Genomic DNA, 24,960 nt, shown 5'->3' on the forward strand with positions numbered 1-24,960 from the left:
TTTTTCAGTTTTGGAATTTAATGAGGCCTTTTTGTTACATTCAAAATAACGCCTTTAGGTTGAAGTAAACCGCTGTTGTAATATTTAATTGGTATCTGAAAAAAAAATCGGAATTAGTATTTCGTAAGGTGCTTTCCTTATTACTCTTCTTATTGGTTTTTAAAGTACCACAGAAATGTAACATTTATAAAAGTTTTAACTATAAAACCTACGATATGCATTTATTATCTGATTTGTTTTATTTTTAAAAATAGGAAATTTTAACACATGGGCGCCCGCGGACATTTTTCTAGGGGCCAATCGTTAACTTCATTCCTGTATTAGTTCGTTGTTTAAGGTACATTGAAATATTAAATGGAATTATACAAAATGTTCTTATAAATATGCAAACTGGTACCAGTCGCTAAACTGTGCAGTAAGAGAAACTAAGCCTAATCTAAAAACTTAAAAAATTAATTTTTTCCTTGGCTATAACATTACTAGGGAATATTGGATGGAGAGATGGGTGACTACATAAGCTTTGGCCATGTGACCAACGTGCAAAAAACTAAATCTTAGAGTGACCTTTAGCTAGATAAATAAAAAGAACGATTTTATTGCTCTGGCTGGCAGTGTAACGGATCCGGTGAAATTAGGTTTTTTAATCAGGAAATCGAGGAATAATGTTTTATTCTAGTTTTATTATAGTAGCCCCAGCGCCGGCCCTGGGGTAAAGCGAAAGGAGCGGTCACTCTAGGCGCCAGGGGGCAAAGGGCGTCAAAATGCCAAATGTGAAAAATAAAACACAATTTATGTGATATGAAAACGTCGACCAAAGGGTGCAGAAAAACCATCTCGCTCTACCCTGATCAAGGGCTAGGACCGGCACTGAGTAGCCCATTCATATACAGGGTCTTTTTTTTTGCTCGGAAAAGTGTTTTTTTTCAAAAACTATTTATAGTACCGATTTCAAATTTGGAAGGTCAATTCTCTATACCGGGGGACATCAGTTTGAGAAATTTGAGCGTTTTCGGTAATGTTTTTCACCAATTTTGAAAAATTATTTTTCGACCACTAGGTGCGAGATAAAAAATTTCTATTATAAAGTTGTAGGCCGTCATCGAAAACCCTTAAAAATTGTTCACTCGACGAAAAACAACTTATTTATCAGTGAAAATTCGAGCTTGAAAAATTTACAAGTTGGTGAAGCCAAATTACGATTGTTTGAAACGATAATTGAAACCGAATTACCTAATCCGGTTGAAACTTTGGTTAAAAAAACGACCGGATTTAAAAAACACGAGGCTATAGGTCAATCCTAAACATGCATTGGGTATTTAAAGGAAAACTTTGGGAGATTATTATCAGTGTTTGATAATATTTCGAACAATGCCTCGTTATTCAGTAGCTGAGCGTACCGAGATAGTTGCCATTTACTATGGAGAAGCAGCGCAAAACCTTAGAAGGGTGACTGAAATCTTCGCAGAAAGACATCCAAATGGAGCACCATCTGTAAATACAGTAAGACGAGCAATTCACGATTTCAATCAATTTGGTAACTTGCAACCTAGGTTTCGCGGATTGGGTCAACCGGATTTAGACTTCGAGAACAATGTACTCGCGTACTTTGTGGCATATCCTCGTCACAGTTGCGCTAACGACGCTGCTGATTTGGGTTGTTCTGCAAATCGTGTGTGGAAAATTCTTCGTAAGAATCGCTATCACCCATACAGAGCTACGCTCCACCAAGGACTAATTGACGGAGACCATCAAAGACGTTATGAATTTAGCAACTGGTTACTAAATGCTGTCCAAGAAGATAGAGATGGGCCCTTTAATCATCAAAACAGCCATCTTTGGTCTGACATCAACCCACATTGGGGTTTTGAATATCATCACCAGGTTCAATTTGAACGGGTCAATGTTTGGGTTGGACTTGTTGGAAACCGTTTGATTGGTCCCTTTTTCCTGCCGACGAACCTCAACGGCCAAAGGTATTTACATTTTCTACCGAACGAACTGAGTGACGCAATCGACGACCTTCCATTGGCTGAAAGACGTCAGTTGTGGTTTCAGCAAGATGGCGCCCCTCCGCATTTTTCCCGGCAAGTAACTGAGCACCTCAACAACGAGTTTCCTGAAAGGTGGATAGGGAGAAATGGTCCAGTGCATTGGCCAGCAAGGTCACCTGACCTAACACCGCTGGATTATTTTCTCTGGGGATTCGTTAAAGCAAAGGTATACGCCACGGCCATTGAAACTAGGGAGGAACTCATTAGACGAATAATCAGTGCTTGCCGAGACGTCACACCAGAAATGGTAGAGAAAGCGTTTGAGAACTTAATTGTCCGCGCACAAACCTGTGTTGCAGCCAATGGTGATATTATTGAAAATGTTTTGTAAAAATTTATGTGAATAAAATATCTGCATTTAAAAACCAAACGTGTACATTTTTTCAAGTGTGAAAACTCTACTACGTTTGTATTAGACTTGTTCCCTTTTCAATTATCGTTTCAAACAATCGTAATTTGGCTTCACCAACTTGTAAATTTTTCAAGCTCGAATTTTCACTGATAAATAAGTTGTTTTTCGTCGAGTGAACAATTTTTAAGGGTTTTCGATGACGGCCTACAACTTTATAATAGAAATTTTTTATCTCGCACCTAGTGGTCGAAAAATAATTTTTCAAAATTGGTGAAAAACATTACCGAAAACGCTCAAATTTCTCAAACTGATGTCCCCCGGTATAGAGAATTGACCTTCCAAATTTGAAATCGGTACTATAAATAGTTTTTGAAAAAAAACACTTTTCCGAGCAAAAAAAAAGACCCTGTAGAGTGGAAGCCTATCAGCGAAACTTATTAACAATTTTCGTACGCAACGTCTTTTTTTTCCAGGCGGGAAATTAAGAAGTTTGCCTAAAGTTAATGTACAATATCTGGATAAAAAAGTAAGTTTATATTGAAAAAAATTTAAAACAACACCATCGCTCTTCAGACTAAATTTATTGAGGCCTCGAAAACAAGTTTGCCCGTTAGGATTAATGTTTCATGAGCTTCCATAGGGCCTTCCACTCTATGTGAGTGGTTTACTCTACGGTTTTATTGTTAAAAACATTTCTAAAGCGTGGTTCACACGATACCAAAATTTGAAAATCACATCGTATGAAGAGGTTTGCTGAAGTCGTAGGCGAGTACGACCAAAAACAGGTAGAAAGCTATTTTATCGCGCGACTGGCAGCTTCAGTAGTACAAAGGTGGGTGTAAGTGGGAGGAACTCCATCGAAATGTTTCGAAGTTCATTCTGTTCGGCCAAAATCTACTTGAACGGGTTGAACGGGGTTTTGGCCGATTTATGGCGCATTAGTTCAGGGGAGTTCACAGGGCAGGTGAGAAACTCCGTTTATTCTTCGCTTCGCACACAGTTTTATTCCGTGGTTAAAATGTCGGAAAACTCGAAGCAAGCTTTCAGCACTGAACAAGAGGAACAATTAATTTATTTTTACGCGGAAAACAAAGACCACCATCCGGATTATTTTTACAAAAATAAACGAGAAAGTTTCTTCCGATAAGGAATTTTAAGACTACTTCTTGTTTATTTTATGAATACGGGGCATCTCTTTATTATGGGCTTTAGCACACGCATGGTGATAATGCAATTAAGACGCGACTGGGCAACGACAGGCACGTGACCAAATGGTATCGTGTGAACCAGGCTTAAGAAGCTAAATCTGAAGTGATGCATAGCTATTAAAAGGGGAGCATTGCCCCAGTTCCCCTTTTGTAGGAACTGACGGGTTTTAATTACGATATAGATAGTATCTTTCTAAATTCAATATAAACATAGGTATTAGCTAAAATCCTTTTTGACAATTACGCGTTCAACCAAATGATGGGTTTTTTTTTGAAAAATTATATAATAACAAATAAAGTTACGTAAAATAATTTAACCCTGTTAGAGTATTTTAGACGATTTGGGAAAATTTGTTGATTACTCGACAAATAACTGAAATGAAATTCTGGTCGTTCTTTGGCCATTGTTTTATTAAAATTAGCGAATAGGTAGATTAGTTCATTATGAAAAGGGATAATAAAGCTAATCCCTAAACAAATTTGAAGAAATTTAAAAACTTATTAATAGCTCGTACCGGATCTTTGGTTCGAGTTTCGCGTCTTTTTGTCTGCACGAAGACCTATCGGTACGAGCTATTAGTAAGTTTTTAAATTTCTTCAAATTTGTTTAGTGTTTTGCTTTATTATCCCTTTTCATTATGGACGAATCTACTTATTCGCTAATTTTATCATCCTTTGCAATGCAGTCCATAGGTGGTTCCTTTTAACTTAACATTGTTTTATTAAATTTGTAATTTTTTGTTTAAATAATTTAAAATCAGTTTAGTATATTGATCATGAAGATAGAAGTGGGCCTATGAATGAACGATTTAATAAAAAAAAATAATCAGCTAAGCTAATACCCAGGAGAGCAAGCAGACCGACGCTTTCAATGGAGGGGTTTTGGGGGGGAAGCAAAAAAGATGATTCAACCTATTTTCGAATAGATCTTTAAAGCATCTTACCAGTGATAAGCAATGTGTAACTCCATGCGAAGGAATGAAAAACTCAACGATTAAAAGTACACTATAAGGCAAATTTATTTAAAAAATATTTTAATCATTAAAATAATTCAAGTAGACTTGTAACTGCGTTTGAAAACGGCGGCGTACTCGCCACAAGCCGAAACATGTCGCGCTTTTTAGTTGAATTATTTTAATGATTAAAATATTTTAACAATCAATTGGCCTTATAGTGAACTTTTAATCGTTGAGTTTTTTCATTCCTTCGCATCTTACCTGTGTTTTATTGGAGGGAGAAAATTCAAAATTGCGTAAGATGTGAAGTAGACAAAGTTTGACCTCCGTCAAAGCCAGTCTCATGGCAATGCAATTTCTAGGACCGGTTCCAAACGGCATGTATGTGTATGGCATAATGTGGCTCTTTTCTTCGTCCAAAAATCTAATTTAAACGGATAAGAACATTAATCGATTTGCCGAGGTATTTTGTAAGATTTATTTTTAGATTAAAAGATTTTGCGATATTTTCTACATAAACATTTTGAAGTTCAAGATTTACTTCCGATAACCCAGATTGCTAAATTAATAAATCTATTTTTGTCGCAAAGTTACAATTGACGACTTTCATAGAAGCCAGATGCGTGCAAGACATTATGGGTAGGCGCTTTTGAGGAGTGGCTGGTAGCCCTTTTAGAACAAGGTTTTAATTATCATTGTCGGGCTGTCGGCTACTGCAGTAGCTGCATCGCAAAGTAGTGAAATTATGGCGCTTTTTATAAACCATGCTTATGGATCCTCTGTCTGAAATGAAGTATATATTTTTCATATCTTATATAGTTTTAATTTATCTTGCTTGATTGTTGTGATTTAAAAATTAAAATCTGTAAAAATGTATAGGTATATTTTATATATCTAATATTTTTTATTTTTATTTCTTTTGCTTTTTTTGTGACTTAAATTTGAAACCTAATTTAAGGCTTATCAATAAATTTGATTTGAAAGAGTTCAGTATTGATTGTAGGAAAAAGGTTAAAACTAGCTTGGGAACTAAATGAACTATTCCCAAATACGGCCACCTAGGAGCAACAAACACACCAGGAGAACGCAACCCGTCAAAAGGCGTGCATTTTCTTGTGTACAGTTTTCATTGGTTATACGCTTTAGCACCTGCTGCCGTCGGAAGGGGGAAATTTGGAAATTGTCTTCCCCTTTCCGTAAAACGTTCAGCGTAAAGGTTCGTCCAATGAAATTTGTACACAACACTGCGTTAGGGTGTTTACAGGCTAGCTGCGTTCTCGTTTTGTTTGTTGCTCTTAGCTGCCACACAACATGTGCTCCCACCACTTTTAGCAGTTTCCCAAACAGTGCTGTTAATGGATATTCATGTCACATGGAAGCTATTTATAAAAAATAACCTTCCATTTTTCTCATTTACCTAATAAGATTTGCCATCCTCGTTTAAAAATCTCACCTGTTGCTTAACAAACGTTTATCTAATCTTTAACTAATCCTAATACACTTTTTGAAAACTAGGCCTAACCCAAAAGCAGCTAAATAGAAAACTAAATATAACACAAAAAGTAAAAAAGTTACATTTAAAAATGTATTAAGCTTATATTCAACCTAAAAGTTACAAATACCCTTTGTAAATTTACTACATGAATTTTAGACCGAGTACAATGAAGTTAAATCTATCCTTGAATCATATTTTCATAGGACACAGTTGGGCACGCGAGTTGGCCGCTACTACCGCGAGTTTGACCGTCAAAAGTGAATATCCATATTGCAAAAAGCGCGCCTGGCAGCGATGCTGGCTTCTATGAAAGTCGTCAATTAATAACAAATATGGTTCAATCAAATTGCTGTGTTTAAAAAAGCCATTTTTACCAAAACATATATAAGAATCAGTTTAATCAGGAAACTATATAGGCATACACTTGGAATGTCTAAGGGAGATTTTTACGGCCGTGATGAAGCTCGTAGAAACGGGCGTGTCTTAAAGCGGGAAAACTCACGAGAAAGACTCTCGGACCTCGCTTCCCTAATTCGACGAAAACTCGTCATTAAGCCTAGTCATGGTTATTATAGTATTAGCTTAACTGGTTATCTCTGTTATAACCCTACAAATACCTGAAATTAGGTATCACTACACTTCTTTCGCGAAGAACATTATAATTACTTCAAAATATTAAGTACGATAACAAATTGAGGTTTCAAAATCCATTGCGCGGGAAGATCGCCCATTTATTACCATGACGACGCATTCTTTTCGCGTCAAAATTCGAGCCAATGAATTTGAAACGTCGTATTAAGTCTTACACTTGACGTAGTTAAGCCCTGCCTTTTTCTCGACGCGCTTTCGTAATTCGTATCACCTCTATAGTTTCCTGGTTAAATGGATTCAAGGGAAAATAACTTCGGCTCAAGTACACTTGTTTAAATAGTTGGATATTTTCCACTTTATAATAAACAAATATTTGGTAACTTCACATTGATTATTCAGGATGATATATCAAATGATTAGCTCAAGGAAGACATGGGAATACACATGTCTCAGTTGTATTAATGAACTGTTATTGCTTCATTGAGTTTAGCACATGCAATTAACATAAGCAAAATATCTTAATTCTTCCAATTATATACGTATGAAATAATACTTGATTTTACCTTTCAGGTTTGAAGACTTCTGGCTCCGGAAAAAACTCTTCATCGTGATGCATTGCATAAATAGGAACCTCGATGACCATTCCTCTCGGAATGACCAGTCCCGTGTCCGGGAGGACGAACTCTTTCACGCAGGTTCTTTCTAACCTGAAAAATAATATAAAAATCTCCAATTATTATACTTAGATGATATCACTAAACGAAAACATTTCTTAACACTTGTAATATTCTTTAGATATTTCAAGGTTATCCTGTAAAAAGAGATTTAAAGTCCGTTTCGAACCCAGAATAAATATTATCCGGAGTTTATGAAAATGTAAAATGTGGCTTTAATGTATAAATAATCCGAAGTTGCATTGGATCACTCGAAAAATGAAAGTAAAAACTGACCTGGTGGCTGGAGGAGATAACCTTAAGGTTTCGTCTATTGCGGCTCCGAGGTATTTCGCTTCGTGCAAAGCATCCGCATCAATTGACGTCTGTTAGAGAATACAGAAAGTGTACAATTATCAAATAGAAACGATAAACACCAACTAACAAGGCGATTGGTGTGAAGGAGTGGTTAGCGCTTTCGCCTCGCTGCAAAATGAGCCGAGTTCGATATCAACATGTGGCATTGGTTGAAAACTCGGAACTACTCCTTCTACGATGAGTTTGCAAGTTCTCTCCCCACTGGTTAAAGGGGTTTTCCCCGAGTTCTTCGGTTTCCCCTTCCCATAAAAACGTTACGAGGTTAACGGTAATAGTTAGTGTAGGGAGCTGTTGGCTCTCGTGGAATTGTGACCCGACCACCGGTTTAAAGGCTTTATAAGTCCCTAGATGACTTGGACCTTAGGTGGTGCCTTTGGTATTAGCCTAGTTGATTACTATTATTATCGGAGATCAAGATGTGCTAGAGTAATATTTGAAATGGCTAACTTTTTCTCTTTACGAAAAATTCATTCATAGAATGCGATCTAAAAACTTTACTAAACAATGCAAAATCGACATTGAACGTTCTGCTAAAAGAGTAAGCGAGTTCATTACCCTGCCTTTCCAAATGCGGTCCACTTCCTCGAGCGCCTTTTTCTGTGTTTCTGGGTTGAGTGCCAAATAGTAACTAGTTGCGGTTAACGTAGTAGCCGTGGTGTCGTATGCAGCAAGGAAAAATATTATTGTCTGCGCCAGAAACTCGTGTTTAGTCAGAGCTATAGAGGAAAACCAACAATTTCAATTCAGAAGCAAACACTTATGCAAAATTGTCCTATTTTCAAGCTTATTTAATTTTAAATTAACATCCCTGTGACTGATTTCCATACTATAAATAACAATACAATATTAGAAAAAAAAAAGATAATTTATATTTGTTTAAGTTATCTGTTTGTGCCGTTATAGTGTTCACACCGTTTGCCTTCAAACTTCAAAACTTTGCCCAATTGTTTTAATTGCACAGAGTAAACGAACCGCGTGTTTTTTAACAGCTCCCTCTTCCTCAGTTCAGCGGACACTAACGTTTTGTTTTCGATGTTTTCAGTTATTTTCATGTTTTCCCTAAATAGGCGATATAAAATAAGTTAAACACGTGAAATGGCTAACCATAATGATCTCTGTTGATAATCGCTAAAAAATGCTTTTATTTTTAAGATCGTGGCACGTGAATTTAAATTTATTTTCATTACTTTTTCTGCAGGTTGATTTTTACGTGAGGTTTGCGTCTTTGTTTGTTAAATTTAATTTCACTGACTTCCGAATTGGAATTGTGTAGGCAAATAATGTTGTACACTAGCGGATTGTGTCTTGCACAGCATAAGCTATACGCTGAACTCAACTTACTGGGGATACGGACGAAGGACGAGCTACAAAGTTAGTGTAAGGTTATCTTAAGATGCAATTTCTGAACCTTTTTAGACCGGCGCGACGGCTACTAAGAATTAAGAACAAAAATTAACGCAAGAACAGATTATTTTGGCGTACGTATTCTTTTGATATTTTCGGCACTGTCCATTGAATTTTCTGCCGTTCCGTTGGCCATTCCATTTGAAGGCGTCTGTTCTTCCTCCTTCATACTGTCCACCAGAATTTGGAGAAAGTCATGATGTTCCTTTATAAATATAAAAACAGCTCTTAACACTACATAGGAAAACGTTTTCAATAAAAATATTATTTATTTTGCATAATAAACCAATGATTAAATATTTAGAGCTTTACGCGGAACAGATAAATTAACCACAAAGATTTCGATTATTCATAAAAATTGCGGTTTACGGTTTATTTATGGATATCATTCCCGGTTATAAATCGATTAAATATGCAAAAAAAAACTTTTAATTTGGATAAGTTATTTATCCAAAGCCGGAGCCCTGTCTATATTTTTCTAAGGATTGCCCATGAAATATCTTATACGATTAATATCTCGATAGCATCCCACTAATTAGATAATTTGAAGAAATAAATGAAAAATCTTTACCTCGTTGTTCTTCTTTCGTCGTGCAACAATTGTTTCTACCCTATCGACAAAGAATTGGAGAGTGTCCTCGCTAAAGAAAGACATTCCAAGAGCATTGGCAAGTTTCGGCAGAAGAACTGCGAATAAAATTGTTGATCTAATATTTAACATTGCTCTTAATTTCGTACACTGTCACTATTATAGGCATATATCGTTCATGTATCAGATCACAAACACACGATATTATAAGATCCAGACATTGAGTTTTAAGTAACCTAAAATATTTCCGCTATATGAGTGACCGCGAAATCTTATCATTTGAAATTTATTCATTCATTCATCGTTTACGTTTGTCACCAGTAGGGCTTTAGATATATCTTAATCCCAATTTCGTAGGCCCTCAATTGCTGAAATTGATGTTTCGCATTATTTAAATTTATCGCCTTAACGGTTACGGATATATGAAATGATGAAATGCTCAAGTTTAGGAGCCCTTATTTCCGTAATCGATATTGATTAAATGAGGTCTTTTCATTCCGTATTCAACATCTCAGTCGCCAAAGACCGAAGTTTCTACGCCAATCCAATCTCTTAAGTAAGTTTCTATTTCTGATTCATAGTTCGCAAGTGCGAGTTATTATTTCTACGTACCAGCAAAAAGTGTTTTCCAGCTAAGCTCAGAACCAAACGCCTTTTTGGCGTGTTGAATGAAAAGGTTGTTGGGGTCGGCGTGAGAGTCCAATTTCGTCCCAAAGGCGACATTAGCAATAACGTCTAACGTATAATTCCCATAAACTCTAAAAATAAATACAACTATAAGAAAATACAAATATTTCACAAATGTTCACAGTTGCATACTTTTAACTGTATCAATCTTATATAAATTTATGATTTATCTAAATTGAAAAACGTCAAAGATTTTACTTTCGTAGAGATTGAGCAGTTACCACAAAGGGTAATTTCGTCCTGCTAATGTAACCAAAGCTCCTATCCGATCAAGGCTTGATGTAAAATGGTAGATGCTATTAAATTTAGGTTAACTAAAGATGAACAGTTGTTTTTTGGTGAGAATACTCCGTAAAGGGTACGGAAAAATGAAATAAACTGAGTTAAAATAGCAAACGTTACCCAGATGTCCTTGAGGACACACTTCACTCATAATAAAATTGTTTTATTCCATTAGTCGATATTTGAAATTCCATTTTTAAAAATTATACTTGATATTTGAGCAAAGCGTTTTAAAGTTGAGTCAATTGATGAATTATGCTTTGCCCCCGAAGGAATAGTGAAATTTAGTTAATTCAAATTAAAATGAAAACTATATCTATTAGATCACTCCAAATATGTAACAGGTATTCGTAATATTATTAATGATCCCGTCACTTATTCAAAATTAGCATCAAACCCTTTTAATAGATTGCATGATTCTGTTAAAAACGCCGTTAAAGGTAGCCTTGTTATTCCCTCCAATTTTCAAAAAAGATTAATCCCAACTTACTATGCCCTCCCAAAAATTTATGCCATCCCTAAAATTCATAAACCTGACGTCCCGTCACGTCAAATCGTTTCCTGTGTCAATGCCCCTTCCCAACCATGCACTAGCCAAATGGCTTTGCAGTAAATTTAACCATCTTTTCGGCAATACTCCTCACCACATTAAAAACTCCGCCCATTTCATTGACGAACTTAATTAAATTACCTTAGAAACTGGTGATATCCTCATTTCTTTTGACGTTGTTAATCTCTTCACCAAAACCCCCACAAATGCTGCCATAGATTGTCTTAAGTCCAAATTAATTACTTCCAAATTATATTCCGATTGTGAAATTTCAGACTATATTAGTTTAACACGTTTATGTGTAAATAACAATTGTTTCTCATTTCAAAATGAGTATTATAAACAAATCGATGGCATGGCCATGGGTTCACCTTTTAAGTCCATTATTATGTAATTCCTTTATGGAAAATTTGGAATTACTTGCCCTCAGTTCTGCCCCCAAAAAACCTAAATGTTTTTTTCCAATTTTATGACGATACCTTTTGCGTTTGGCCCCATAGCTTAGCTTGTCTTTCTGAATTCCACAATCATTTAAACTCAATCAATCCAGCCATTCAATTTACCATAGAAACTGAACAAGACAGCAAACTGCCCTTCCTTGACATTCTTATACATAACAACCAGGCCACCCTCCAATTTGAAACATCAGTTTATCGTAAGCCTTGCAATGCCTTATCTTATTTACACGCGAAATCATGCCACCATCCTTCCCAAAAAATAAGTGCTCTATCAACATTAATTCACCGCGCTTTCACCATTTCCTCCAATTCTTCCTTCCTCTCCTCCGAATTAAAATTAGTTAAATCCACAGCTTTAAATCATTCTTTTTCGGAATCCCAAATAGATCACATAATAATAAAAATATCAAAAAATTATCTAATACTGTCAGTTTCCAAACAACTCTAGCCCCTGTATTTCAGAACGTAAAAAATCTTTCATCCCAGCATGTATCCCCTTTTATCCTGGCTTCTCTCAAAAAATAGCCAAAAATCTTAAATCAGTAGGTCTCGATCCTATTTATCTCCCACCACCCAAATTGTTAGCTTTATTATGTAATAACAAAGAACCAACTGCCCTCCTCGACAAGGCCATCATTTATAAAATCTCCTGTGAATGTGGTGATTATTTCATTGGGAAATGCCGTCGCCCATTTCATCAAAGGCTTAAAGAGCACAAAAATATAAACAACCCGTACAATAATTCTCCCCTTAGCGAACACCTTCGTGTATTTGGCCATAATGCTAAGTGGGACTCAATAGACATACTAGCTCAACCAAAATTACATAAAACTCATTTTAATGTATGCGAATCCATCGAAATTTAAAAAAAAATCTGCGCAATGTTTAAACCGTGACGATGGTACCTTTAACTTATCCACGTTTTCTCCACTTTTTAAATGTTTTTATGGTCCTCACCCTCTCCCACTCAACAAACCAATTCCTCCTCTCGCAGAATCCCCCATTCCGACAATAGTAGCCTCGCGCGCGAACGAAGATATCGAGCCCGTTGCTCATATAACCGTTCGACGGTCGACTCGCCTTCGAGAAAAAACGCTCGCGGCTAAAGAACAGTAGCCACTATATGTATAAAGCGCATAAATATTTTTTCGTCCCAAAAATTTTTACCATTATACTGTCAGACTTGTAAAAATCCCTGAAGAAGGAGGAACAGTTCCTCCGAAACGTTGGATTTTCTAAATAAATAAATTGTGAATTTTAAAACCGTTTTAAGTCTCTTTTCATTTAGTTTTTCACAATGTGCTTCTCTTCACTTCTCTTCACTTCCAAAACTAGAAAAGCTAGAAAGTTAATTTTGAAATCTTGACACGATATATTTGAGGTCAAATTTTGTACCAATTAAATTTCTGAGAACGAAACTACAGAAATAAATTAATAATTGAGGCTTATAAAATCGATGCCAGATTTGAATTTCCTTATATTGCCAGGTCTGTGTAAATGCCATGTTTTTTAACCTAATGTAGTGTTTTTTTTGTCATTTATAAAATACCAATATTTTCCCAAAAGTAGTAGATTACTGTTTGAAATTAACGTCCGTGGAATTTTTACGGAAATAAATCTCTTAAAGAGAAAGCGCCAAGCTTTTCCAAAAATCAACCTCTTTTCGTTTTAAAAGTTTATTGACTCTAATAGGCGAAACTATAGAATTTCTCCTAGCGCCAAAATTTCGGAATAAGGCACTGCTATCGCTCTGAGGTCAAGAAAGCCAATTTTAAACAGTTTATTACAAAGTAAATTTTAAAAGCCGTTTTCGTTATAAAATAATATATTATACGCCCTTTAAACGAGAAAATCGCTCACTTTTTACAGTCAATCGGACTTCCATCTGCAGAAATCTTCTTAAAAGTACTAACGGTAACTTCAGCACACTCTCCAATAAGAGGAAACATCTGTATAAAAGTAAAATTAAATTAAATTTCTATTGCATTACACCATTCAAATGTTTGTTTGTCTGTCTCTTTGTTTCTCTAGCCCTCTCGAGTTTAAACAGTTTGCTTTCGAGAGGTCAAACTTTCCACATTTAATATCACATCATGAAATCCGCAGGTGCCTTTGCTTTGGTTCTACGTTAACCTATTTACTTATGTATTATAGAATAGATTTGTGACTAAAGATAGCAAGGGTTCCTAGTTTTCATAGGTAAAAAACCACCGAGAACTATGTTAGTGGTCATTAAAAGGGCATGCGCCGACATAGATTTAAATATTTGATGACAATTTAACCATCGGATTTCCGCGCGACATTACGAGCCCCCTAAATAAAAATGCGCGAGCCTTAACGCTAAAATATTCAATAGAGGTTGAACCTTTTCAACAAGTTGAATAAGAAATGAAGAATTTATTCTAGGGACAATGTTCGTCAAAATTTCGGCAGAATGTGCTCTGGATAGAATTAAGCACTATATCTTAATTCCTTAAACTAGCCGATGACGTTAGAGCTCGGCGAAACAGATAAATTAACCGCTAAAGTTCTGATTAACCATAAAAATTACGATTAACTGTTTATCCATGGATATTATCCACGGCTATATAGCAATTTAACATGTAAAATAATCGTTTTTTTTCGGATAATTTTCGTTTATGGATAAAAATAAATAAAGTGATTATTTCTTATGAAAACGCCGAGCTCTAGATGACGTCTTAGTGCACAAATCTTTCATTAATTTAAGATTTAAGATTTTGAAGTGTGTGGGCCGATTGTGAATTAGAAAATGTTTTGAAAGACAGAGGAGTAAATGCGTACCTTTTTGAGTTTACCAGTTGAAAAGGCCGGAGTAATTGTATTTCGGAGATTTTTCCATTGTTCACCTCCTTTAAGGAAGTTTACCATGTTATCAATTAAAGGATTCCCTGTCTTGACTTCCTGTTGGGAAAGTTTGTCGATTTAATGCTTTTTAAAGATTGATCACAACCAAGAGTTGATCAATCAAGAAGTATTCAAGTATGTCAAAGAGGAAAGTCGTTGTTAAAGATTTAAAATATGAAAGGTAAGCATTGAAACTAGGAATAGAAGAAGTTGTCACCAACGTATTTTTGTTATTTATCCATCGGGTAGTGATTCAAATTTAAAGGCGCACAAAGCATATATTTGTCAGAATTATTGAAAATAACTGTTTCTTATGTATCTTTTATTTTGTAATTAAAAGCATTAGTGACGACGAAATTTTATTTTTAACTTTATTTGGAACAGTATCAATATTGTAAAATAGCTTGTATCCCTTGTCAGACTTATCTAAAAGCGCAATTATGAACTTTTGCCACTTGTTAGAAATTTTATCGCTTCACTTATGAAAACCACTGATCATTTTATGAAAAGAATTTGGTTCAGGGAAGAAAAGAGTAGTTTTTGGAAGAACATATCTCTGAAACGAAGTACTTTAGAACCCATGTACATTAGACATTGTTTACCTATTGGGACCCATATTATATTTCCCTCAATTTGGTACATACTTCCCCGTACCATCCGGTATATAGAACGCCACCTACGCACCACACTCGCTTTTGCACTTATATTATACTCCATGTTATTACGTAAATATTTATACTAGGGAATTTAATAAACATTTGGACTGCTATCGGTATCCATTGGTTTGTTGTTTAGTTCCAGATCAAAAGATATTTCCGGTGGAATTATTGCTATGGCCCAAGTGTAGTAGTTGTTCACTGTTTTCATACTTCACGTGAGTTTCTCATAAAGTTTCTATAAGAAAGGGTTAATAGCTATAAGTCCCTCGCCATTATTTACCCTTCTCGTGTGAAAGTTGTTGAATTCCTTGACGAACACGAGTTTGATCAAATCTGGATCGGCAACATACAGCGCAGGTTTTGACCCCGAGTATGACCTAAATCGTAAAGACAATCAATTTAACAAACTTGAGTTGGAAAATTGGCGTATGACATACAGGGTGCGGCGTGACTCGTTGAATCAGGCCGTGTATATACATTGATGATTTCGCGGCATCTCCTACGAACGAAGGGGCTAAAGAACCAATTTCCACGCTTAGGTAAAAATTATCGTTCAATAAGTTTCCCCCTTCGGAATAGATAAATTATTATTTTGAATGGTTATATGAAATACCGTGGCGGATTGGGCTTCTTTTAGGCCCTAAAAGCAAAGTTGTTTAATTTTTGCTCTTTCGAGACGTTGAGGTCTTAGGCACGCAACTAGGGTGCTTATTGCTTGCTTCGCTCCTGATATTTTGTGGATGTCTTCAAAGAAAGCATTTTTTATAAGGCGTTCAAAATGAGTTTCGTTTTCATCAAATTATTTACGGCATACTACAGTAGCTCCCAATGACAGCTTGATCGCGAAGTATTTCAGCTATTTTTGTAGCATAATCATGCAAATTTTGATTAAATCGTGACGACATGCAAAAATTAGGCTCTTAATTTTCTGGCCAATGAAAGTGGTATTATCTACAAATGTTCGACGAGCCATGGGCGTGCTGCCGCGGGATAATGTGAAGGAACTATTTCCTGTTCACTGATTTCAAGTAGTGAGTTGTGTGGGTCGATTGGATCTTAGACTGTAGTTATACGATCAATTCAACGAAAGGTCATTATAAACATCTCCAACGAAGTCTGAAACTTTCGAGTAACGGTCACCGGTTAATGTGCCATTATAAATACCGGGCCAATTACCCGATACTCCAACACCCTGATCCAAAGATTAACCAGCTTATTTTCCTGGTGGTTGTGCCCGCGTAGTTAATGAGGGTTCACCTTTGACTAGTAGTGGCTGTTACGACGGTAAAAGGCAACATCCCAGCGAATGAACATTCATCAGTGATTATAAGTCGTCTTATTTTATTTATTCTAACACAAGCTAAGAGTCTGCTTCATTCAAACCGTGGTAAGTAAATGAGCTTTATTGGGATGGTAACCTTCCCTGTTCAACACACTGTCACTGAGCGCTTCCCCATATCCATAGTATTAGTACAAGTATTAACGTGTGGGCTGCCCCCAGCCGTGGTATGAGCCTGCAGCCTTCGCAGTTAATCAGCAACAACTTAAGGAGCTCCATTTTTGAACAATATTTGTAATTTACCATAATGATTAATAACGCGGCAAAGAATATCATCATAAGAAATTGCCGTCTGTATTGGACAGTAATAGTTAGTTCCAAAGGTGGTTTTTAAACGTGATCCGTATGGCGGCCGATTGTCTAAAGCCATGCTTTGCTTTGGTAACCTTCCAAAATGTCTTTCCCCTTACTACACAGAAGGAGAAGTCCTTGTTGTGAAGCTTAATTTGCTAAACGCTTAGCCTCACTCATTAGCACCTTCGTTCATAGGATATCCATGAAATACTTCATCGCACATACACTCGGGCATTGCAGGCAGCTACCATCTGTTTATCTTAAAATATAACCTAACACCAACAATTAACTGGAAATCGAATATCAAATTTGGTTTTGTGAATTATGTTGTCTTTTAGAGGATAAAATGCCTTAATATATATTTTTTCTGCATTAATTAATTTCTTAAACATTCTAAAGCTGTGCTCAGCTATGTATTTATATACAAATGAAAGGTTGTTAGGTCATTCTCTTATCAAATATTATATGTGATGATCAAATTGAAATTAAACGTAAATAATTAATCTTTTTTTATTAATTTTGAAAAATGTACATACCCAAATAATCTTCCATATTTTTTATACAGATCAGTATCAAAATCATGAATTTTCTGAAAAAAAAAAAGAATATTATCCAGTGGAAATAGAATTTGAACGAATGTTAAAATGTTCCGCTCAAGCATTGAGTTCCAACTTTGACAAATGAACGCAACCCTTTCCTTCGAATATTTAGTACTGGTGTCTGACCATAGATGGGGTAAAAGCTTCGCTGTGTATTGCCGCCTTAAATCGAATTAAGTTCTGAATTAACAGATATAAATAAGAATCCCAACTTTACTATCTTCATCATAAAGAAAGTTAATTTAAAGAATACTGAATGGATCACGTTTAGAAATGTTCAAAGCTTTATGGGTAAAATCGAAAATTTTAATTTAGTTTTAACTTTATAGCTTTTCAATTATTTGAATAATTCAATAAGAATTGTAAATGAAATACAAAATGATTTGCTGTTACAAGTGGGTTTGTTTTTAAAATAATAAAACTTCCATATTTGCTGTTTAAAATTTGTGAAAAATGAATTGGTATATCATTTGATATTCGAAATCTCCTATTTCGTGTTTGATCGGTTTCATTCAATCCTTAAATATATGATATTCCATGATCGAGATAAATAGTGTAAATGTTTTTTAAATTAATAATGATTTTCAATTGTCGAACACAGATCGGGCCGAAACCCTAGCGAATTCTATAAAATTAATATCGGAGTGTGGATTTTGTATCTGTTGTGTTTCACGGTGATTTCCCGGTATTAATTTAAGAGTGTTAATTAATTAGCACGGTGATTGAGATTGGGTTGAAATTGATTTTTACAATATTGATTATAAATAATAAATTTTCTTTATTCAAGGATTTATAAGTAAAATAAAAAAAGGCTTACCTTTCCAGTTAAAAATCCGATTCGGTTGCCCAAAAGTGGAATTGGAATATCGCTTTTGACGGGTTTGCCTTGCCAATAATTGTATCTTCGGAAATACGCCCTACAATTATTTCTTATTAATACGTCATATTTAAATTACGAGTAAACTGGTTATAGAAGAATAAATTAATTTAGATTTAGTTCTGACAATACATAAAATATACGACCTTCCTTATCTATTCATTACTATCCGATACAGAATAAATGTGTAGAAATCGAGGGGGTAGTCACTTGTACTCTCGTGTACAAATAGTGAGAAATCGAAATAATTATTTCCAGAAATCTAGAAATTCACAAGAAATATTGGAAATCCAGGAGAAATATGGAAAATACAGAATAAATATTGGAAACCCAGGAGAAGTATGGAAAATACAGAATAAATATTGGAAATCCAGGAGAAATATGGAAAATACAGAATAAATATTGGAAATCCAGGAGAAATATGGAAAATAAAGAATAAATATTGGAAATCCAGGAGAAATATGGAAAATACAGAATAAATATTGGAAATCCAGGAGAAATATGGAAAATACAGAATAAATATGGGAAGTCTATATAAATAAACGGAAATATTTTCAATATTTCAAGAAATCGAGAAATCCAAAGAAATATAACGAAATCTTGAGAAAACGAAAGAAATATTGGAAATCTAGAGAAATAAACAAAAATTTTTTTGAAAATTCTGGAAATCGGGAAATATTTGGAAATATTTAAGAAATATTGAAATATTTGTAAATCAGAAATCTGGGGTACAATTTTTTTCTATGTGGCAACCCCTTCGTTAAAGGTGTTAATTATTAAATATAATTTACATATCTAAGATCTCCTTTATGATACTGTAATTCAGTGATGGGCCATTTTCCAAATCTATTCTAAGCTCTAGGACCTTTTTCTTACTCGCTGAGATTTAAGTTGTTTACTGATAGCTCATCTCTTCTCTCAATTTTTTAAAAAAGGCATGCTCTTTTTGCGCTAAAAAAATTAAAGATTCTGTTCATCTTATCAAATAGCACAATGAACATAAAAACCAATTACAGTTCTTTAACTTACTGATTACTTTTGACAGTGGCCTAGCCCGAAATGTATTCATGGGGTTCAAATATTTAAAAGTCTATGAGTGGCGAAACATTTCGTACAATCAAAATTACTGTACTAAAGACTAGGGAAACCCACCTGGTCCTCAGCCATTCATATTACATATTTGCATATTGGCAAGTTGTCGTATTCGAAACAAAATACCTTCTAGAAACTCACCGTAAAAGCGAAGATTTTTTGCCTAACACATTCAGTTTGTACACTTAATAAATAAAACAATAATCAGCTAGGTTAATAGCCAAGGCACCACCTTAGGCCTAAGCCATCAAGCGACTTTTAATGCTATTAATTCAGGTAGCCGGGTTAAAATTCGTAGGACAAATCATCATTTACTCAGTTTGTTTAGAGTTTAAGGAAAGCTTCGATTCTTTCTTACTGAATCTATAACTAAGTGAAGCGCTCATCTCTAAGCGTCTCTGACATTCAAACCAAAAGAGACGCTACTTTCTTCAGGTCATTTATACAAACAAATTGGATTATCGATCATTTCGCTCATTCAGAGCTAAATACAGGGGTAGCTTTGCTTGTCTCTTCTCACTTATTTGGAAATATCTTTCTCATTCTCACTCGAAACGTTCTAAAATGTGAGGAAAATGTTCATAACTTCTGTAATTTGGAGGACGGCCTAATAAGGGTGTACCGATGGGTTTGGGGCCCCGGGTTATAACAATCCCACCACCATTTTCCAGGATTAGCACATGTCCGATTTCTAGCCTGGTGTACAGCAAACAAAATTCACACCACCCTAAGCCAACGTCCACAGCCCGGACAGGTGACAGGACAGCCAAGGCAGCGAGATAACCCTACCACTGACGGTCGCATATTCGATGCAAGCCGTTCAACCCCTCACTTCGCACACAGCAGTGGGAATAAGAGCGGAAGCTATAGCAACTCCAACCGACACCCTATTTACGTAGGTAGAGAGCCAAACCCTTCAGAAAGAGCTCCTAAAGGGGAATGACGGGCACACAGCGGCCCAAGTAACCCGGTGTTGCCCCAAAAGGCCGGGAAACAGGACCACTGCGCCTCCAACGGTGACCCGCCGTCCCACAGCAGGCTACCCAATCCTCCCGTTTTCCTGGACCCTCTCCGTTAGCCTGAGCCGAAACCCAGTTTCCATTTATACAGGGTGTCTCAATTTGCTCGATCAGGCCATTTTTCTCAAAATGTATTTATGCTAGGGTTCTGAAATTTTCAGTGTTTATTTGTTAGGGATGGAAGGCTTTGGTTACTAAATTTCAGAAAAATTGAACGATTTTGTGCCGTTTTGGAAAATTTATTTTTTCACCGGTAGGTGTCACGCAAAATGTTTCAATAGAAAAGTTGTAGGGCATAGTCGAAAGTGTAAAAATAATCTTGGTTCGGTTGAAAAAGACCTATTTTTCACAACACACATGTACATTTATTTTAGGGAACTTATGCTTTCAGCTATGTAGTTAATAATCAGATCTGCAAAAGGTTATTGTTAAAGAAAATTATTACGTTCAACACATAATTAGACAATGTAGACAAAGACCACGTCTTCCATTTCGACGTGGTTACGAGTAAGATCATCAAACAAAGATTTGTAGACCAAAAATTACGCTTATTTTTCTTTTGTTGTTTTTTAACGTGAAATATCAATTGTCCAAGTAGTATTTAAAGCGTTTACATTTCAAAGTTAAAACATTATCTCAGCTTGGCCGATTGTTGTCCAGTATGCCTCTTTACACTCGAGATCAGCGCGCTCATATGCTAGAATTATTTTACGGAGAAGGTCGTCGTAATGCTACTCTAGTAAGTCAGTTATTTAGACGAAGATTTCCCAATTGCAGACCAAGTCATACGACGGTTCTTAGAGTGGCCCGCGACTTCGACAACTGGGGTAATATCAATCCGAGGTTTCGTGGTCGTGGTCTCCAGGACATCGACATGGAAAACACCATACTTGCCTACTTCGTCGCCTATCCTCAAGCGAGCGTCAGGACTGCCAGCTTTGACTTAGGGTTGGATCGAAACTACGTTTGGAGAACACTCAAAAGACACCATTTTCATCCTTATCGAGCGACACTTCACCAAGGACTGCATGACGGTGATAGACAGCACCGACTCGACTTCTGCAATTGGTTTTGCCTCATGGCTGACGCACACCAAGATTTTCACGATCAACTACTGATGTCCGACGAATGTTCATTCGGAAGAGATGGGCCTTTCAACCGTCAAAACCAACATATGTGGGACTACGAGAATCCACACTGGGGGATTTCCTAACCGCCACCAAGTGCAGTTTTGCTTAAATGTGTGGACTGGTCTGTTAGGTGAGAGAACTATTGGCCCGTTCTTCCTGCCAAATCGTCTTAACGGTCAAACCTACTTGGAGTTCCTTCAAAATGAAATATCCAACGTGTTGGACGACATTCCTCTGGCCGAGTACAGACGCATCTGGTTCCAGCAAGATGGGGCGCCACCTCACCAATATCGTGACGTGGTTGCATATCTAAACGACGAGTTTCCTGGAAGATGGATCGGAAGAACTGGTCCTTTTCGTTGGCCTGGAAGATCCCCTGATCTAACACCACTCGACTTTTTTCTTTGGGGATTCGTAAAGGACTACGTATACCAAACACCTGTGACGAGCGTTGAAGATTTACGACAAAGAATCATCGAAGCATGTCACCGGGTGACTCCAGAAATGGTTCGGGGAGCATTTCGCAATATGCAACATCGTGCATATTTGTGCATTGCATCAGAAGGTGGAATTTTTGAAAACATTTTGTAGAAGTCATTAAAAAACATTTGTCACTTGGGCTAATTATTATTTGTTTATTTTTCGAAATCTTATAACTGAAATGCATGTTACCTACAATTCGTTAAAGGCTATTGCCTGCTAGTACAACTTGTTTTTTTCCCTGACCTCCAAAATCAGTGAAAATAAGGTCTTTTTTAGCCGAACCAAAATTATTTTTACACTTTCGACTATGCCCTACAACTTTTCTATTGAAACATTTTGCGTGACACCTACCGGTGGAAAAATAAATTTTCCAAAACGGCACAAAATCGTTCGATTTTTCTGATATTTAGTAACCAAAGCCTTCCATACCTAACAAATAAACCCTGAAAATTTCAGAACCCTAGCATAAATACATTTTGAGAAAAATGGCCTGGTCGAACAAATTAAGACACCCTGTATATGATCATTTTATTAGAGCTAATATATCCCAGTGCACCACCGCCTTTATGGGTTATAAGAGCCGAACCTTGACTCCCCGGTAAAGCCACCAGTTTTTGCACACTCTGACCAGTTAAGGGCATATAATTTCGACGATTCTGGGTGTTAAACTTGGAAAAGAGTCGCCGGAACCGCCCGTTTGGTTTTAAACTCGTAAATGTTCCGCCATCAGTGCCCTCTCACGTCTCGATTTGGCCAAAAATTATTCCCCCCCCCCATTGAAATTCTCTTTGTTACACTCCACGGATTATCATGTCAAAAGTTGAAAGAGGTTCCGAAAAAAACCCTGGCGACATTTATTTTTTATCATAAAGGCTGTTTAAATACGGATCTATTATAACTATATACTATTAAGTTTTGCAATAGCTTATTGCATAATGTCAGCTTCGAGATTCTATCTCTTTCCCGTTTTAGTTTTCACAGAGTTAATATTTTTCCGTTGAATACGTGGACGTCAGAAATTAAACACGGTTTACAGCTCAAGAAAAAGTTCAAAATTGGGAAAACGTCAGGGAATTTAAAAACTTAAGGAAATTTAAAATAATGTGATAATTGTAGGAAAGTAATTTTAAAAAACCTACGTTTTAAACGTAATAAAATTTTCTAAATAAATCATAATATAAATAGCCTGAAATAAATTAAATTGATTCATTTGTGATAAAATGAAAAAGAAAAGTTAAAAATGCTCTAAATTTGGCCTTCTTAAAAATTTGATTAACCCACATACCAAAAAAGATACTAAAATATAATAAAATAACTTTGAAACAAACGAAACTAAACATTGCGGGGTTTCCTATAAAACTACGGACGAAAACACTATTTAATCCTTCGGGTGCCCCTGAGCAACGCAATTTCGTGATACTTTACCAAAAATGTAGCTTACCAGTAAGCGGCGTATCCTGATACAACCAAAACGGCCAAGGTGACACCCAACTCAAACACTGAAAAAATGAAAGACAGAAACATGTTGCCGCTCCCTCTCGCTTCACCCTCCCAAATTGGTCTGCCTGTTCTTCGCTAGAAGAGTTATACTATTAAACTATATCTGAAAAGAATAAGGTAGTGATCATACGACTGCGCAATAAGTTCAAAGTGCAGAATTATTTCACTAATATACTAATTTGTAAAAATTACGTAATCACCTTCTTTTAGGAAGAACGTGAAATACAGATGCGCATAAAAGTATAATATAATCCTAATAATATCTTCGAAAAATTTGTTATCTAAAACAGATTGTAAATTTCACGTATTGTAATAGTCAAGCTTGCATTGTTAAACCTTATCAATGCAGTCTTTTTCGTAAGGTGTTCCTCTGTTTCTTTTTTCTAGCGTGTTTTATAAAACTAAAATCCTGCGCGTATCAGATTTTCCTCTGCACGCCTGCCGCTATACAACTATTAATATCAGCGTTGTTTTACCGGGCTACTGACAACGGCGGCCGTATTAGTAACACAAATACTTTAAAAAGTGTAAACTTGTAATAATTGCTTTTAAATAATACGCGGTTAACCGTATTTACCGATAATAAACACGAGCAAGTACATAGGTTCTTAAATTTTAATCAGTCTAATTTAATACTTCACAAATAATTTGTGTTGTTTTTGTTGAAAGTGTATTATTTGATTTTTAAATATTACTATTTTTAACTTTCTAAGGTTGCAACTGTGTATATATATTGGTTTGAATCACCTGATTAATTTCATAATATGACCTTGAGCTTGATTTTCTCGTCTTTGATGGCATTAAATTATCCCAGACAGGTCGGCACCAAGGGGTTGGTGAGGTAGGCCATTTTAAAAGGTGTTTCAAACCTTACTGGTCAAAAACATAAAATTTCTTAAATTTCTACTGATTTTTATCCCATGAAGAATATAAATTGAAATATTGGGGATGAATCGACATGTTTTACGAAGCAAAAAATGGCCCTAAAATCCTTTTAAATGTTAAAAATAAAATAAAATAGGAGATCATTTTTATTTGGCCTACCTAACGAAACCAAACAGATTATAATATTATATAAATGTTAAAAAATATAAATTTTTGCGTCTCATTGTAAATTCGGACTCAAATAAATGTAATCACTTTGAACAAAAATTCTTTTAAATAACAAAATAGCCTAGATTATATCTTTTAAATAACTTTGAGATATCTAATAATCCTAAGTAGCATCTCCCATTCGGAATAAATTATTCCAAATTGAAAATTTCTAGGACTGGCTTGTAGTGTTTTACCGGGAATATTCGAAACATTTGGCGCTTCAAGGAATTTCGAAAGATTTAAATAAACGCTGACTTACAATTGTTAGTGATAGCATCCGTTTGAAAGGCACTTATCTCTTTTATATAGAAACCACAATAAATCCGTTGTTTCGTCCTCTTTAATGCTCTTTGA

The 24,960-nt window shown here is 35.7% G+C and overlaps 1 protein-coding gene across 4 annotated transcripts; it reads right to left on the bottom strand.

The window, feature by feature from the left end:
- Window positions 1-24,960, bottom strand: LOC149940456 (cytochrome P450 3A5-like). Of its 4 annotated transcripts, XM_090178100.1 has the most exons (16): window positions 24,866-24,952; window positions 24,259-24,384; window positions 23,453-23,614; window positions 18,228-18,327; window positions 17,348-17,400; window positions 15,459-15,555; window positions 14,457-14,576; window positions 13,515-13,603; window positions 10,290-10,435; window positions 9,660-9,775; window positions 9,167-9,293; window positions 8,240-8,400; window positions 7,604-7,692; window positions 7,217-7,360; window positions 4,829-4,991; window positions 1-95 (listed from the first exon to the last, which is right to left on the bottom strand). In XM_090178100.1, exons 3-16 carry the CDS (start codon window positions 23,533-23,535, stop codon window positions 18-20), a joined length of 1,566 nt encoding a protein of 521 aa, XP_090034226.1. In that variant the 5' UTR covers window positions 23,536-23,614; window positions 24,259-24,384; window positions 24,866-24,952; the 3' UTR covers window positions 1-17. The 4 variants fall into 4 exon arrangements, with proteins under 4 accessions (XP_090034226.1, XP_090034225.1, XP_090034224.1 ...); XM_090178099.1 differs by lacking the exon at window positions 24,259-24,384 and having other exon boundaries at window positions 24,866-24,960; XM_090178098.1 differs by lacking the exon at window positions 24,259-24,384 and having other exon boundaries at window positions 23,453-23,586; window positions 24,866-24,898.

The sequence above is a fragment of the Leiobunum rupestre genome, chromosome 6 (genome assembly GCF_980474605.1).
Source record: "Leiobunum rupestre chromosome 6, qqLeiRupe1.1.hap1, whole genome shotgun sequence".
Classification (NCBI taxonomy): domain Eukaryota; kingdom Metazoa; phylum Arthropoda; class Arachnida; order Opiliones; family Sclerosomatidae; genus Leiobunum; species Leiobunum rupestre.

Coding starts and splice junctions, on each gene's coding strand:
- LOC149940456 (XM_090178098.1), bottom strand. Junction 13,604..14,456: donor CAACTGGTAAACTCAAAAAG/GTACGCATTTAC, acceptor ACTTTTATACAG/ATGTTTCCTCTTATTGGAGA. Junction 96..4,828: donor CTCCCTCCAATAAAACACAG/GTAAGATGCGAA, acceptor TTTTTTTTTCAG/ATACCAATTAAATATTACAA.